This window comes from Microcaecilia unicolor, chromosome 6, assembly GCF_901765095.1.
Source record: "Microcaecilia unicolor chromosome 6, aMicUni1.1, whole genome shotgun sequence".
NCBI classification, from domain to species: domain Eukaryota; kingdom Metazoa; phylum Chordata; class Amphibia; order Gymnophiona; family Siphonopidae; genus Microcaecilia; species Microcaecilia unicolor.
Window position 1 is genome coordinate 73,057,962 of NC_044036.1, and position 13,786 is coordinate 73,071,747.

Consider the following 13,786-nt stretch of genomic DNA (forward strand, 5'->3'; position numbering starts at 1 on the left):
ATTTTCTGTTCCTTTCTCTCTCTGATAATATATAACTAATTAATCTCTCTCTAGATCTGTCTGGTCTGCTTCTTGGACTGCTTATTACTGTTTTAGATTCTTCTCGAATCTGTACCGCTGCTTCTTAGTTTTGTTTTGGTTTCCTTGCTGCATAGTTCTCACTGTACCCATGATGTAGATGAACAGTTGTTCATATAATGCATTTCATTTTTTTTTTTTACATTTGTACCCTGCGCTTTTTTCCTACTCATGGCAGGCTCAATGCAGCAGGCGATGGAGGGTTAAATGACTTGCTCAGAGTCACAAGGAGCTGCCTGTGCCGGGAATCAAACTCAGTTCCTCAGTTCCCCAGGACCAAAGTCCACCACCCTAACCACTAGGCCACTCCTCCACTCAAACAAGATCTCAATATTTACATTTATAACATTTTAGAAATGCACAGCAACATTTAAGGTGTGAAGACTTGCTATCTGTTTTGGTATCTGATTTGTGTAACAACATCTGTAGAGAAGAGTAGAGAAGTATTAAAGTTGCCAAATTATATAGTTGAGTAAACTGAGGCAGCAGAAAAATTTAATGTGAAGGTTATTGTTGACTAATGCTGAAGCAGAAGTTTAATTCTTAAGGCTACATCCATATTTGGGCCTTATTAACTTTATTTGTGTGATTTCAAATTTAGTTGATTGCACAATTTATTTATTTATTTATTGCATTTGTATCCCACATTTTCCCACCTCTTTGCAGGTTCAAAGTGGCTTACAATGTATCGTTCTTGGTGGTATTGGATTAGAACATACTTACTTATTGTTACATGGAGAATTAGAGTAACATATTAGAAGTTTAAAACAAGCAGATATAATAAAATAATTACATATGTTACATAGAGATTTTGAGTAACATAGTAGAAGTTTTTTTGTGTATTTTTCTGTTTTACAGGGGCCACTGAAAGTGGTGAAATGGTCTGTACAATATGTGAGGAAGAGTATTCAGAAGCACCAAATGAAATGGTTATTTGTGATAAGTGTGGCCAAGGTACAGTGACCTATAACTAGCAGCTTTCAGGTATTTTTCTTTTACCTAATCCAAGGAGAGATGTTTGTACCACATATATAGATACAACATAAAACTAATGTGTGCACACTAAACATTACAGGAGATACTAGTGGTGCAAAATGTTGAAAGTGAAAGTATTGCTAAACCATAAAAAATGCCCATGTTTCTCAAACTAACAGAATGGAAAGATTGAGGTATGTTAATGAAAATAATTGTATTTCTGTTTGTGTGTGACTAGAAGCTAGAACATACCATAAGTGTTTTCAAAACAGTGTTGGTGGAAGGTTTTGTTATGCCATTTACCATGTCTTGGACCGTTGACAAATAAACCAGTAATAGTAACCTATTATTAGGTTTTAATTTGCTGTTTTCAAGTTTTCCTCTTTCATTGTATTTATATGAATAAGTACATAAGTACATAAGTAGTGCCATACTGGGAAAGACCAAAGGTCCATCTAGCCCAGCATCCTGTCACCGACAGTGGCCAATCCAGGTCAAGGGCACCTGGCACGCTCCCCAAACGTAAAAACATTCCAGACAAGTTATACCTAAAAATGCGGAATTTTTCCAAGTCCATTTAATAGCGGTCTATGGACTTGTCCTTTAGGAATCTATCTAACCCCTTTTTAAACTCCGTCAAGCTAACTGCCCGTACCACGTTCTCCGGCAACGAATTCCAGAGTCTAATTACACGTTGGGTGAAGAAAAATTTTCTCCGATTCGTTTTAAATTTACCACACTGTAGCTTCAACTCATGCCCTCTAGTCCTAGTATTTTTGGATAGCGTGAACAGTCGCTTCACATCCACCCGATCCATTCCACTCATTATTTTATACACTTCTATCATATCTCCCCTCAGCCGTCTCTTCTCCAAGCTGAAAAGCCCTAGCCTTCTCAGCCTCTCTTCATAGGAAAGTCGTCCCATCCCCACTATCATTTTCGTCGCCCTTCGCTGTACCTTTTCCAATTCTACTATATCTTTTTTGAGATACGGAGACCAGTACTGAACACAATACTCCAGGTGCGGTCGCACCATGGAGCGATACAACGGCATTATAACATCCGCACACCTGGACTCCATACCCTTCCTAATAACACCCAACATTCTATTCGCTTTCCTAGCCGCAGCAGCACACTGAGCAGAAGGTTTCAGCGTATCATCGACGACGACACCCAGATCCCTTTCTTGATCCGTAACTCCTAACGCGGAACCTTGCAAGACGTAGCTATAATTCGGGTTCCTCTTACCCACATGCATCACTTTGCACTTGTCAACATTGAACTTCATCTGCCACTTGCACGCCCATTCTCCCAGTCTCGCAAGGTCCTCCTGTAATCGTTCACATTCCTCCTGCGACTTGACGACCCTGAATAATTTTGTGTCATCGGCGAATTTAATTACCTCACTAGTTATTCCCATCTCTAGGTCATTTATAAATACATTAAAAAGCAACGGACCCAGCACAGACCCCTGCGGGACCCCACTAACTACCCTCCTCCACTGAGAATACTGGCCACGCAATCCTACTCTCTGCTTCCTATCTTTCAACCAGTTCTTAATCCATAATAATACCCTACCTCCGATTCCATGACTCTGCAATTTCTTCAGGAGTCTTTCGTGCGGCACTTTGTCAAACGCCTTCTGAAAATCCAGATATACAATATCAACCGGCTCCCCATTGTCCACATGTTTGCTTACCCCCTCAAAAAAATGCATTAGATTGGTGAGGCAAGACTTCCCTTCACTAAATCCGTGCTGACTTTGTCTCATCAGTCCATGTTTTTGTATATGCTCTGCAATTTTATTCTTAATAATAGCCTCCACCATCTTGCCCGGCACCGACGTCAGACTCACCGGTCTATAATTTCCCGGATCTCCTCTGGAACCCTTCTTAAAAATCGGAGTAACATTGGCTACCCTCCAGTCTTCCGGTACTACACTCGATTTTAGGGACAGATTGCATATTTCTAACAGTAGCTCCGCAAGTTCATTTTTTAGTTCTATTAATACTCTGGGATGAATACCATCAGGTCCCGGTGATTTACTACTCTTCAGCTTGCTGAACTGACCCATTACATCCTCCAAGGTTACAGAGAATTTGTTTAGTTTCTCCGACTCCCCCGCTTCAAATATTCTTTCCGGCACCGGTGTCCCCCCCAAATCCTCCTCGGTGAAGACCGAAGCAAAGAATTCATTAAAATTCTCCGCTACGGCTTTGTCCTCCTTGATCGCCCCTTTAACACCATTTTCGTCCAGCGGCCCAACCGACTCTTTGGCCGGTTTCCTGCTTTTAATGTATCTAAAAAAATTTTTACTATGTATTTTTGCTTCCAACGCTAATTTCTTCTCAAAGTCCTTTTTTGCCCTCCTTATCTCCGCTTTGCATTTGGCTTGGCATTCCTTATGATCTATCCTGTTACTTTCAGTTGGTTCTCTTCTCCACTTTCTGAAGGATTGTTTTTTGGCTCTAATGATTTCCTTTATCTTACTGTTTAGCCACGCCGGCTGACGTTTAGTCTTTTTTCCCTTTTTTCTAATACGTGGAATATATTTGTCCTGAACCTCCAGGATGGTGTTTTTAAACAGCATCCACGCCTGATGCAAGTTTTTTACTCTGCGAGCTGCTCCTTTCAGTCTTTTTTTCACCATTTTTCTCATTTTGTCGTAATCACCTTTTCTATAGTTAAACGCTAGCGTACTTGATTTCCTAGTTTCACTTCCTTCAATGCCAATATCAAAACCGATCATATTATGATCACTGTTATCAAGCGGCCCTCGTATCGTTACCCCCTGCACTAGATCATGAGCACCACTAAGGACTAAGTCTAGTATTTTTCCTTCTCTTGTCGGCTCCTGAACTAGCTGTTCATTTTTCTATTATGCTGTTAACTGAATTGTAAGTTCGATGTTAAACTGTATCTACTGTATACCGCCTTGGGTAAATCTCTTCATAAAGGTGGTTAATAAATCCCAATAAATAAATAAAAAAAGTAACAGAGGTAGAATTTGTTTTCATTTGATTCCATGACTGTTTTCATTCTGTAGGTGTTTCAGTGTGAATAGCACTATGTATTTCTGTCACACCTTTTATAATCTACCTTGTACTAACTGACACTAGGTGGTTTAAACTTTTGGTTTTTGCCTTATTCCTTTCTAATTTCCTCAATATCCACAACCTTTGCTGGGCTTGGGACTAGAATAAAGCACTTTATTTCAGGGGGAGGAATGCTGGCTTCGGCCTAACCCCTGGCAAGCCTTTCCTCAGCTGAGAGGTGCCTCTACCACCGGCTGCCTTTCAGGTGCTGTGGAGGACTTGCAGCTCATCTGCATATCCTTACAGCCTTCTCCGGGGTGACACCCAGGTCCACTCCGATCCACTCAGGGCCTCCGCTCTAGGTGGGCATTTTTCTCTTTACATCTAATCTTCTTCCCAGTTGCTAAAGTACCTCAGTCATTTATGGCCCCTATTCACATTCTCTTCCTAGCCCTGCCCCTTCCTAATCTTTTCCCTCACCCTCTACCTCTCTCCGCTACAGGAACTCACTGCCCATCCATCGACTTCATCACCTCACCTTCTCTCCTACCCTCTTCCTCCCTCTTGGCTTTTAATCTCCGCCTCTTTCTTCCGTCCATTTTGCCTTCCCCATTCCACTTAAATACATCTCGCCTTCGACGCCTTCGTGGCCACACCTCTCCTACTCTCCTCCGCTCTCTTTTACTCCTTCTCTTACTCTCAGCCGGTGACATCAATCCCAATCCTGGCCCCCCTCACCAACTATTATCCCAACTCTACAGATCTCACCGCGACCTCTCTAACCTCATCTCTATTTCTCTACTCCCCTCCTCTTCTCTGCCCTTCTCTTGCGCCCTATGGAATGCCCGCTCTATCTGTAACAAACTCGCCTATATCCAGGACCTCTTTATCTCGCGTCACCTCCATCTGCTCGCCATAACAGAAACCTGGCTCTGCCCTGATGACTCTGCTTCAGTCGCAGCCCTGTGCCATGGCGGTTATCTATTTTCACGTACTCCTCGCCCTGCTGGCCGTGGGGGCGGTGTTGGACTACTTCTCTCTCCCTCCTCCAGATTTCAACCCCTTCTTCCACCTCAATCTCACTGTTTTTCCTCCTTTGAAGTCCACTCTATCCGCCTTTTCGCTCCTCTGCCTCTTCGAATAGCGGTCATTTATCGTCCCCCTGATAAGTCCCTTTCATCCTTTCTCAGTGACTTTGACGCCTGGCTTGCCTTCTTCCATGATCCTTCCTCCCCCTCTCTCATCCTTGGTGACTTTAATATTCCTGCTAATGATCCTTCCAACTCTTATATTTCCAAGTTACTCGCTTTAACATCCTCCTTTAATCTCCAACTATGCTCCACCTCCCCCACTCATCAAAATGGTCACTGTCTTGATCTCATCTTCTCCTCCAACTGTTCACCCTCTAGTTTCCTTGCCTCTGATCTTCCCTCCTCTGATCACCATCTTATATAACTTTCACACTTAAATCTCCTCCCTCCCAGTCCCGTCCTATCTTATCTAATTTATCTAGGAATCTTCATGATATTGACCCTTCATCTCTATCCTCCCATGTTTCAAACCTCCTCTCTACTGTGGCACCATCCACGTCTGTCAACGAGGCTGTTTCTTCTTACAACAATACTCTATCCTCTGCCTTAGACACTCTTGCACCTTTGATGACCCGCCCTGTAAGGCGTACAAAACCCCAACCTTGGCTGACTTCTAATATCCGCTACCTACGTTCCTGTACCCGCTCCGCCGAACGCCTCTGGCGGAAATCTTGGGCCCTTGCTGATTTCTTACACTTTAAGTTCATGCTGACCTCCTTCCAATCTGCTCTTTTACATGCCAAACAGGATTATTATATCCAACTGACCAACTCTCTTGGCTCTAATCCTCAACTTCTCTTCACCACATTGAACTCTCTCCTCAAGGTGCCCCCTCCCCCAACTCCCCCTTCATTATCTCCTCAGACCCTTGCTGAATTCTTTCACAACAAGGTTCAAAAGATAAACCTTGCTTTCTCTACCTCACCACCTCTCCCTCCACTAGTCCGTTCCCCTCTCTCTCCTTCCCCTCATTCCCTTTCCTCCTTTCCTGAAGTTACTATTGAGGAAACTACACTTCTCCTTTCTTCCTCAAAATGTACCACCTGTTCCTCTGATCCCATTCCCACCCACCTTCTTAATGCCATCTCTCCTGTTCTTATTCCTTTTATCTGTCACATTCTCAACCTCTCACTTTCCACTGCGACTGTCCCTGCTGCCTTTAAACATGCTGTGGTCACACCTCTCCTTAAGAAGCCTTCACTCGACCCTACTTGTCCCTCTAATTACCGACCCATCTCCCTCCTTCCTTTTCTCTCCAAATTACTTGAGCGTGCTGTTCACCGCCGCTGCCTTGATTTTCTCTCCTCACATGCTATTCTTGACCCACTACAATCTGGTTTTCGCCCTCTCCACTCAACCGAAACTGCGCTTACTAAAGTCTCCAATGACCTATTACTGGCTAAATCCAGAGGTCAATATTCCATCCTCATTCTTCTTGATCTTTCCGCTGCTTTTGACACTGTCAATCACAGCATACTTCTCGATACCCTGTCCTCACTTGGATTCCAGGGCTCTGTCCTTTCCTGGTTCTCTTCCTACCTCTCCCTCCGCACCTTTAGTGTTCACTCTGGTGGATCCTCTTCTACTTCTATCCCTCTGCCTGTTGGCGTACCTCAGGGTTCTGTTCTTGGTCCCCTCCTCTTTTCTATCTACACTTCTTCCCTTGGTTCATTAATCTCATCCCATGGCTTTTCCTACCATCTCTATGCTGATGACTCCCAAATCTACCTTTCTACCCCTGATATCTCACCTTGCATCCAAACCAAAGTTTCAGCGTGCTTGTCTGACATTGCTGTCTGGATGTCTCAATGCCACCTGAAATTAAATATGACCAAAACCGAGCTTCTCATTTTCCCCCCCAAACCCACCTCCCCGCTCCCCCCGTTTTCTATTTCTGTTGATGGCTCTCTCATTCTCCCTGTCTCCTCAGCTCGAAACCTTGGGGTCATCTTTGACTCTTCTCTCTCCTTCTCTGCTCATATCCAGCAGATTGCCAAGACCTGTTGTTTCTTTCTTTACAACATCCGTAAAATCCGCCCCTTTCTTTCCGAGCACTCTACCAAAACCCTCATCCACACCCTTGTCACCTCTCGTTTAGACTACTGCAATCTGCTTCTTGCTGGCCTCCCACTTAGTCACCTCTCCCCTCTCCAGTCGGTTCAAAACTCTGCTGCCCGTCTCGTCTTCTGCCAGGGTCGCTTTACTCATACTACCCCTCTCCTCAAGACCCTTCACTGGCTCCCTATCCGTTTTCGCATCCTGTTCAAACTTCTACTAACCTACAAATGTACTCACTCTGCTGCTCCCCAGTATCTCTCCACACTCGTCCTTCCCTACACCCCTTCCCGTGCACTCCGCTCCATGGATAAATCCTTCTTATCTGTTCCCTTCTTCACTACTGCCAACTCCAGACTTCGCGCCTTCTGTCTCGCTGCACCCTACGCCTGGAATAAACTTCCTGAGCCCCTACGTCTTGCCCCATCCTTGGCCACCTTTAAATCTAGACTGAAAGCCCACCTCTTTAACATTGCTTTTGACTCGTAACCACTTGTAACCACTCGCCTCCACCTACCCTCCTCTCTTCCTTCCTGTTCACATTAATTGATTTGATTTGCTTACTCTATTTATTTTTTGTCTATTAGATTGTAAGCTCTTTGAGCAGGGACTGTCTTTCTTCTATGTTTGTGCAGCGCTGCGTACGCCTTGTAGCGCTATAGAAATGCTAAATAGTAGTAGTAGTAGTAGGTGTACCCTCAGCTGGCAGAAGTTGCTACAGTAGCATCAATCATCATCCTTTTTACCCTAGTCTGAGTGCAGTTTCTCCTTGGCTTTTTAGGCCCTAGTGGTCTTGTAGAACACTAAATATAAGCCCTGATCCTCTGCATTGCAATGCTGTAACTTATCCTCAGAGTCAGTCTCTTTTAAAGTGTGTTACTGGTCTATTACAATTTTAATATTGGGATAAAGAGAACAGAAACACTTGTGACTTGAGTGTAAGAAGAATTTGAAGCATTGAATTAAAAAAAATGTAATCAACTGAACCAAATGGAAAAGTAAAAACTCTTCATAGCTAGTTTGTAAGCCATCACAGAAGGTTAAGCACTGTTAATTAAGGACCCTGTTTACTAAGGTGCGTTAGCTTTTTTAACGTGCCTACAATTAGCGCATGCACTAAACATGTAGGTGCTTATAGGGACATTGTAGGTGCATAAACAGGGCTCTAAGACTGTTGTCAGTGTGAAGAGGAATGTGTTCACTTTTTATCAATAGAAATGACTAATTTGATTACCAGAGGAATTAAGATATTTTCATTGAAACCAATCTTTCTTTCTTTTTTTTTTTTTACTTCAGGTTATCATCAGTTGTGTCATACTCCTAATATTGATTCCAGTTTGATTGATTCAGATGAAAAATGGCTGTGTCGGCAGTGTGTGTTTGCAACAACCACAAAGGTTCAGTATTTTGGAGATGCAAGAATAACGCTGATTTATTCATTTTATTATTTTATATATTATCTAGTGCCTTTATCCAGCGTGTCAGATAAAATGGGAGTTATCAATATTAGCAGACACTGGTATATAAACAATGAGAACAAAGACAAGGGGTGATAATTTATTTATTTGAAGGCATGATTAGATTTTAAATTGGGTTTTGCTTTTTTCTTTTAAAATTTCAAGTTTTTCTAGGAACAGTAATTACAACTGTCCAAACTTGGTTTACAAAAAGAGAACATATATCGAAACCTCCCAGTTTTCCTTTAACTCTCGTTTCCAGAGAATGTGGTAAAGACCATTAGCTTAGCGGAGTTTTAAAAAGGTTTGGACGGCTTCCTAAAGAAAAAGTCCATTGGCCATTATTAAATGGACTTGGGGAAAATCCACTATTTCTGGGATTAGCAGTATAGAATGTTTTGTACTTGGGATATTGCCAGGTATTTGTTACCTGGATTGGTCACTGTTGGAAACAGGATGCTGGGCTTGATGGACCTTTGGTCTTTCCCAGTATGACAATACTTATGTATGTTCATGGAAGAGAGTGTGTATCAACAACTTGAAAAGCTAAAGGTGGACAAAGCCATGGGACCGGACGGGATCCACCCCAGGATATTGAGGGAGCTCAGAGAGGTTTTGGCGGGTCCTCTTAAAGATTTGTTTAATATATCCTTGCAGACGGGAGAGGTTCCAAGGGATTGGAGAACGGCGGATGTGGTCCCTCTTCACAAAAGTGGTGATAGGGAAGAAGCTGGAAACTACAGGCCGGTAAGCCTCACTTCGGTTATTGGAAAAGTAATGGAAGCGATGCTGAAGGAAAGGATAGTGAATTTCCTGGAAGTCAATAAGTTGCAAGATCCGAGACAACATGGTTTTACCAAAGGGAAATCATGCCAAACGAATCTCATTGAGTTCTTTGATTGGGTGACAGGAGAATTGAATCAGGGACGAGCTATGGACGTAATCTACTTAGATTTCAGCAAAGCTTTTGACATGGTTCCTCACAGGAGGCTCTTAAATAAACTGGATGGGCTGAAGATAGGACCCGAAGTGGTGAACTGGATTAGGAACTGGTTGACGGACAGATGCCAGAGGGTGGTGGTGAATGGAATTCGCTCGGAGGAGGGAAAGGTGAGTAGTGGAGTGCCTCAGGGATTGGTGCTGGGGCCGATTCTGTTCAATATATTTGTGAGTGACATTGCCGAAGAGTTAGAAGGTAAAGTTTGCCTATTTGCGGATGATACTAAGATCTGTAACAGAGTGGACACCCGGGAGGGAGTGGAAAACATGAAGAAGGATCTGAGGAAGCTAGAAGAATGGTCTAAGGTTTGGCAATTAAAATTCAATGCGAAGAAATGTAAAGTGATGCACTTAGGGAATAGAAATCCTCGGGAGACATATGTGTTAGGCGGGGAGAGTCTGATAGGTACGAACGGGGAGAGGGATCTTGGGGTGATAGTATCTGAAGATTTGAAGGCGACAAAACAGTGTGTCAAGGCGGTGACCGTAGCTAGAAGGTTGTTAGGCTGTTTAGAGAGAGGTGTGACCAGCAGAAGAAAGGGGGTGTTGATGCCCCTGTATAAGTCATTGGTGAGGCCCCACCTGGAGTATTGTATTCAGTTTTGGAGGCCGTATCTTGCTAAGGATGTAAAAAGAATTGAAGCGGTGCAAAGAAAAGCTACGAGAGTGGTATGGGATTTGCGTTACAAGACGTATGAGGAGAGACTTGCTGAACTAAACATGTATACTCTGGAGGAAAGGAGAAACAGGGTGATATGATACAGATGTTCAAATATTTGAAAGGTATTAATCCGCAAACGAACCTTTTCCGGAGATGCGAAGGCGGTAGAACGAGAGGACATGAAATGAGATTGAAGGGGGGCAGACTCAAGAAAAATGTCAGGAAGTATTTTTTCACGGAGAGAGTAGTGGATGCTTGGAATGCCCTCCCGCGGGAGGTGGTGGAAATGAAAACGGTAACGGAATTCAAACATGCGTGGGATAAGCATAAAGGAATCCTGTGCAGAAGGAATGGATCCTCAGGAGCTTAGTTGAGATCGGGTGGCAGAGCCGGTGGTGGGAGGCGGGGCTGGTTTTTGGGAGGCGGGGATAGTGCTGGGCAGACTTATACGGTCTGTGCCAGAGCCGGTGGTGGGAGGCAGGGATAGTGCTGGGCAGACTTATACGGTCTGTGCCAGAGCCGGTGGCGGGAGGCGGGGCTGTTGGTTGGGAGGCAGGGATAGTGCTGGGCAAACTTATACGGTCTGTGCCAGAGCCGGTGGTTGGGAGGCGGGGCTGGTGGTTGGGAGGTGGGGATAGTGCTGGGCAGACTTATACGGTCTGTGCCCTGAAGAGCACAGGTACAAATCAAAGTAGGGTATACACAAAAAGTAGCACATATGAGTTATCTTGTTGGGCAAACTGGATGGACCGTGCAGGTCATTTTCTGCCATCATCTACTATGTTACTGATGTAATCCAATCTCCTTTCCTCTCCCCCTCCTTATGATTTCATTCATGGGAAATGGGGATGGGATTTGATATACTGTCTTTCTGTGGTTACAGTTAGAGCAGTTTACATATTATATATAGGTGCTTATTTTGTACCTGGGGCAATGGAGAGTTAAGTGACTTGTGCAGAGTCACAAGGAGCTGCAGTGGGAATCAAACCCAGTTCTCCTGGTTCTCAGGCCACTACACAAAACATGAGACAACTAAATTTAATCCCAGATCTGCTCAATTGACCACCTTTTGAAAAGTCCCCACATTGCTTATGAACTCATCTAGCTTGTTTCCTTATAGCTGCTATTGCACTTATCAGATATATATGCCACACTCATTTAACAATTGCCCATCTACCTGGCAAAAAGGCCTGCTTCCAACTGAGAGCTTTTTAAAATTCTTACGGGATAGACAAAGCCAAAAGCAAGGAGTGTACTTAACTACCTACCTGCTTGCATGATGTGCGCTGTCTGGTGGCAGTTCAGACAGACAGGCCAGCCCTAGGGCCTTCCCTCTACCGTGGCTGTCTGGTGGCAATTCACACAGGCTAGCCCCAGGGCTCTCCCTCTGCCACGTCCCACCCTCTCTGTCGCAACTTCTGTTTATGCAAGAGTGGAATGTGGCAGAGGGAAGACCCCCAGAGCCAGCCTGTGTGAATTGCCACTGAACAGCAAAGATAATGTAAGTTGGAAGCACCGCTGGGGGATGGTGGGGTGGGGGGGAGATGCAGAAGTGCTGTATCCATGGGAAGGGGAAGGGAATGAGGGATGCTGGATTGTGGATGGCTGGGGTGTACCACCTCTGGATAAACCTCAGGCAAAAATGAGTGGTCCTAGGTAGCTACACCTTTGTTTTAGTGTTCCCTCCAATGGGGCCTTCATCATGTGTTAGCAGTTTGGTTAATAATAACCCCTTAGTTCCTTTATGCTCTTGGTCTTCCAAGTTCTCACGGACCATTAACAGGTCAGGTTTTCAAGGATATCTCTAATATGCATGAGATGCATACTCCCGTATTATAAGCAGACATGGGCGATTCAAAACATTATATTGAAACATTGGTCAATATTATCATTACATCAGGGCCTATGTGAGAAGCCGTGGTTTTCGTGCATTTGGGATAGGAACGTGGGGGAAATCCTATCTAGAAAAGCGCTTAATGTACAGAGCGGGAGCGAGACTACTGGCGGGCATATGCAATGTAATGCATGTGTGTATTGCAGGCGTGCGATCTGCATGGATCAAATTTGGATAAAGTCCATTAACAAATATTTTTATTTAAAAACTAGGACAGATTGCAATATGCAAAATGTAGTATATGGCATATGTTGAGATATATAGGTGAAACAACACGCAAGATCAAAATGCGTATAGCACAGCATTTAAGTAACATCAGATTATGTAAAATTGACACTCCTTTAGTTAGCCATTGGTTGCAACATCAACACTCTGTAGATGATTTACAATTTGTAGTTAGTATACAGAGAGGTAAGGGTTGCACTGAACGACAATTCACAAAGAGCAGCGATTAATATTTAATTGGAAGACTGTGGAACCCCACGGACTTAAAAAGGAAGATAGATTGGCCCGTTATTGTCCTTATAAAAAGGAGTAAAGTCTGACGTAGGGTCATCTGATTTAGTGCGATGATGTTATCATCAAGCCGGAAGCTGGAAGAAGCCAGGGTGTACCTGATGCTCTAATGAGGCTGCTTAAGGTATCTTGTTTAAATTGACTTAAATTTAATGTGGTGTAATATATGGGATTGTGTGTAATTTTGTATGCTGTTTATATAAGGACTCCTGAAGAAGTTATAAGAAACACGCACGGCCTGTGTTGAGACCAAAGAGAGATGTTGAGTTGTTGTTGGAACGTGTGAAAGCATCCAGATGGAGTCCGACTAAGAGATGTGCCTTTGATGGACTTTGTCTCAGCTGCTGTGAAAGATTATAAGATAACATGGATGTGGCAGTGCATTCAAAGTACAAGATTGTCACCCATCAAATTCACATGATTTATTATTACTGCTTGGACAAATGATTTGGCAGCACAAGTTGAATACACTGTTACATTAAGATTACAAGATCATTTTCAGGTGGACAAACAGTGTTGGGCATTATTGCAGCTGGTTTTGGGGAATTTGTTTATGGAAAAATCTTAGGAGGGACTTTATCGGGTGTGCATGAATGTAATGAGTTAAGTTTCAATAAATACAACAAATGTTACAGTTGATATTATTGAATATATATATGTGGAGTTAATATTTAAGCTAATATTTATTTATTTATTTATTGCATTTGTACCCCACATTATCCCACTTATTTGCAGGCTCAATGTGGCTTACAGAGTGTTATTATGACAAAGTCATGAGAGGATCTTAGATATAGTCGGTGGTAGGACGAAGATATTTGAAGAAAGAGAAGGGGGTGTTAAATAGGGTGATGTAGGAGGTGTAATTAGCTGTGTGGGTAGGTTGTGTGGTGATTTGTATATTTAAGGGTTCTTTTTGTAGGCTCTATTGAAGAGATGTGTCTTCAAAGATTTGCGAAAGTTGCTTAGATTGTCCATAGTTTTTAGGGCTGGGGGTAACACATTCCATAGCTGTGTACTTCTGTAAG

At 43.3% G+C, this 13,786-nt stretch overlaps 1 protein-coding gene across 2 annotated transcripts in view; it reads left to right on the top strand.

The window, feature by feature from the left end:
• Positions 1-13,786, top strand: part of MTF2 (metal response element binding transcription factor 2) — a 162,817-nt gene that overhangs the window by 74,594 nt on the left and 74,437 nt on the right. For both annotated transcript variants that reach the window (XM_030205516.1, XM_030205515.1), the window contains exons 4-5: positions 937-1,032; positions 8,531-8,631. In XM_030205516.1, the coding sequence (XP_030061376.1) occupies positions 937-1,032; positions 8,531-8,631 (197 nt within the window). The remainder of the gene's footprint in view (positions 1-936; positions 1,033-8,530; positions 8,632-13,786) is intronic.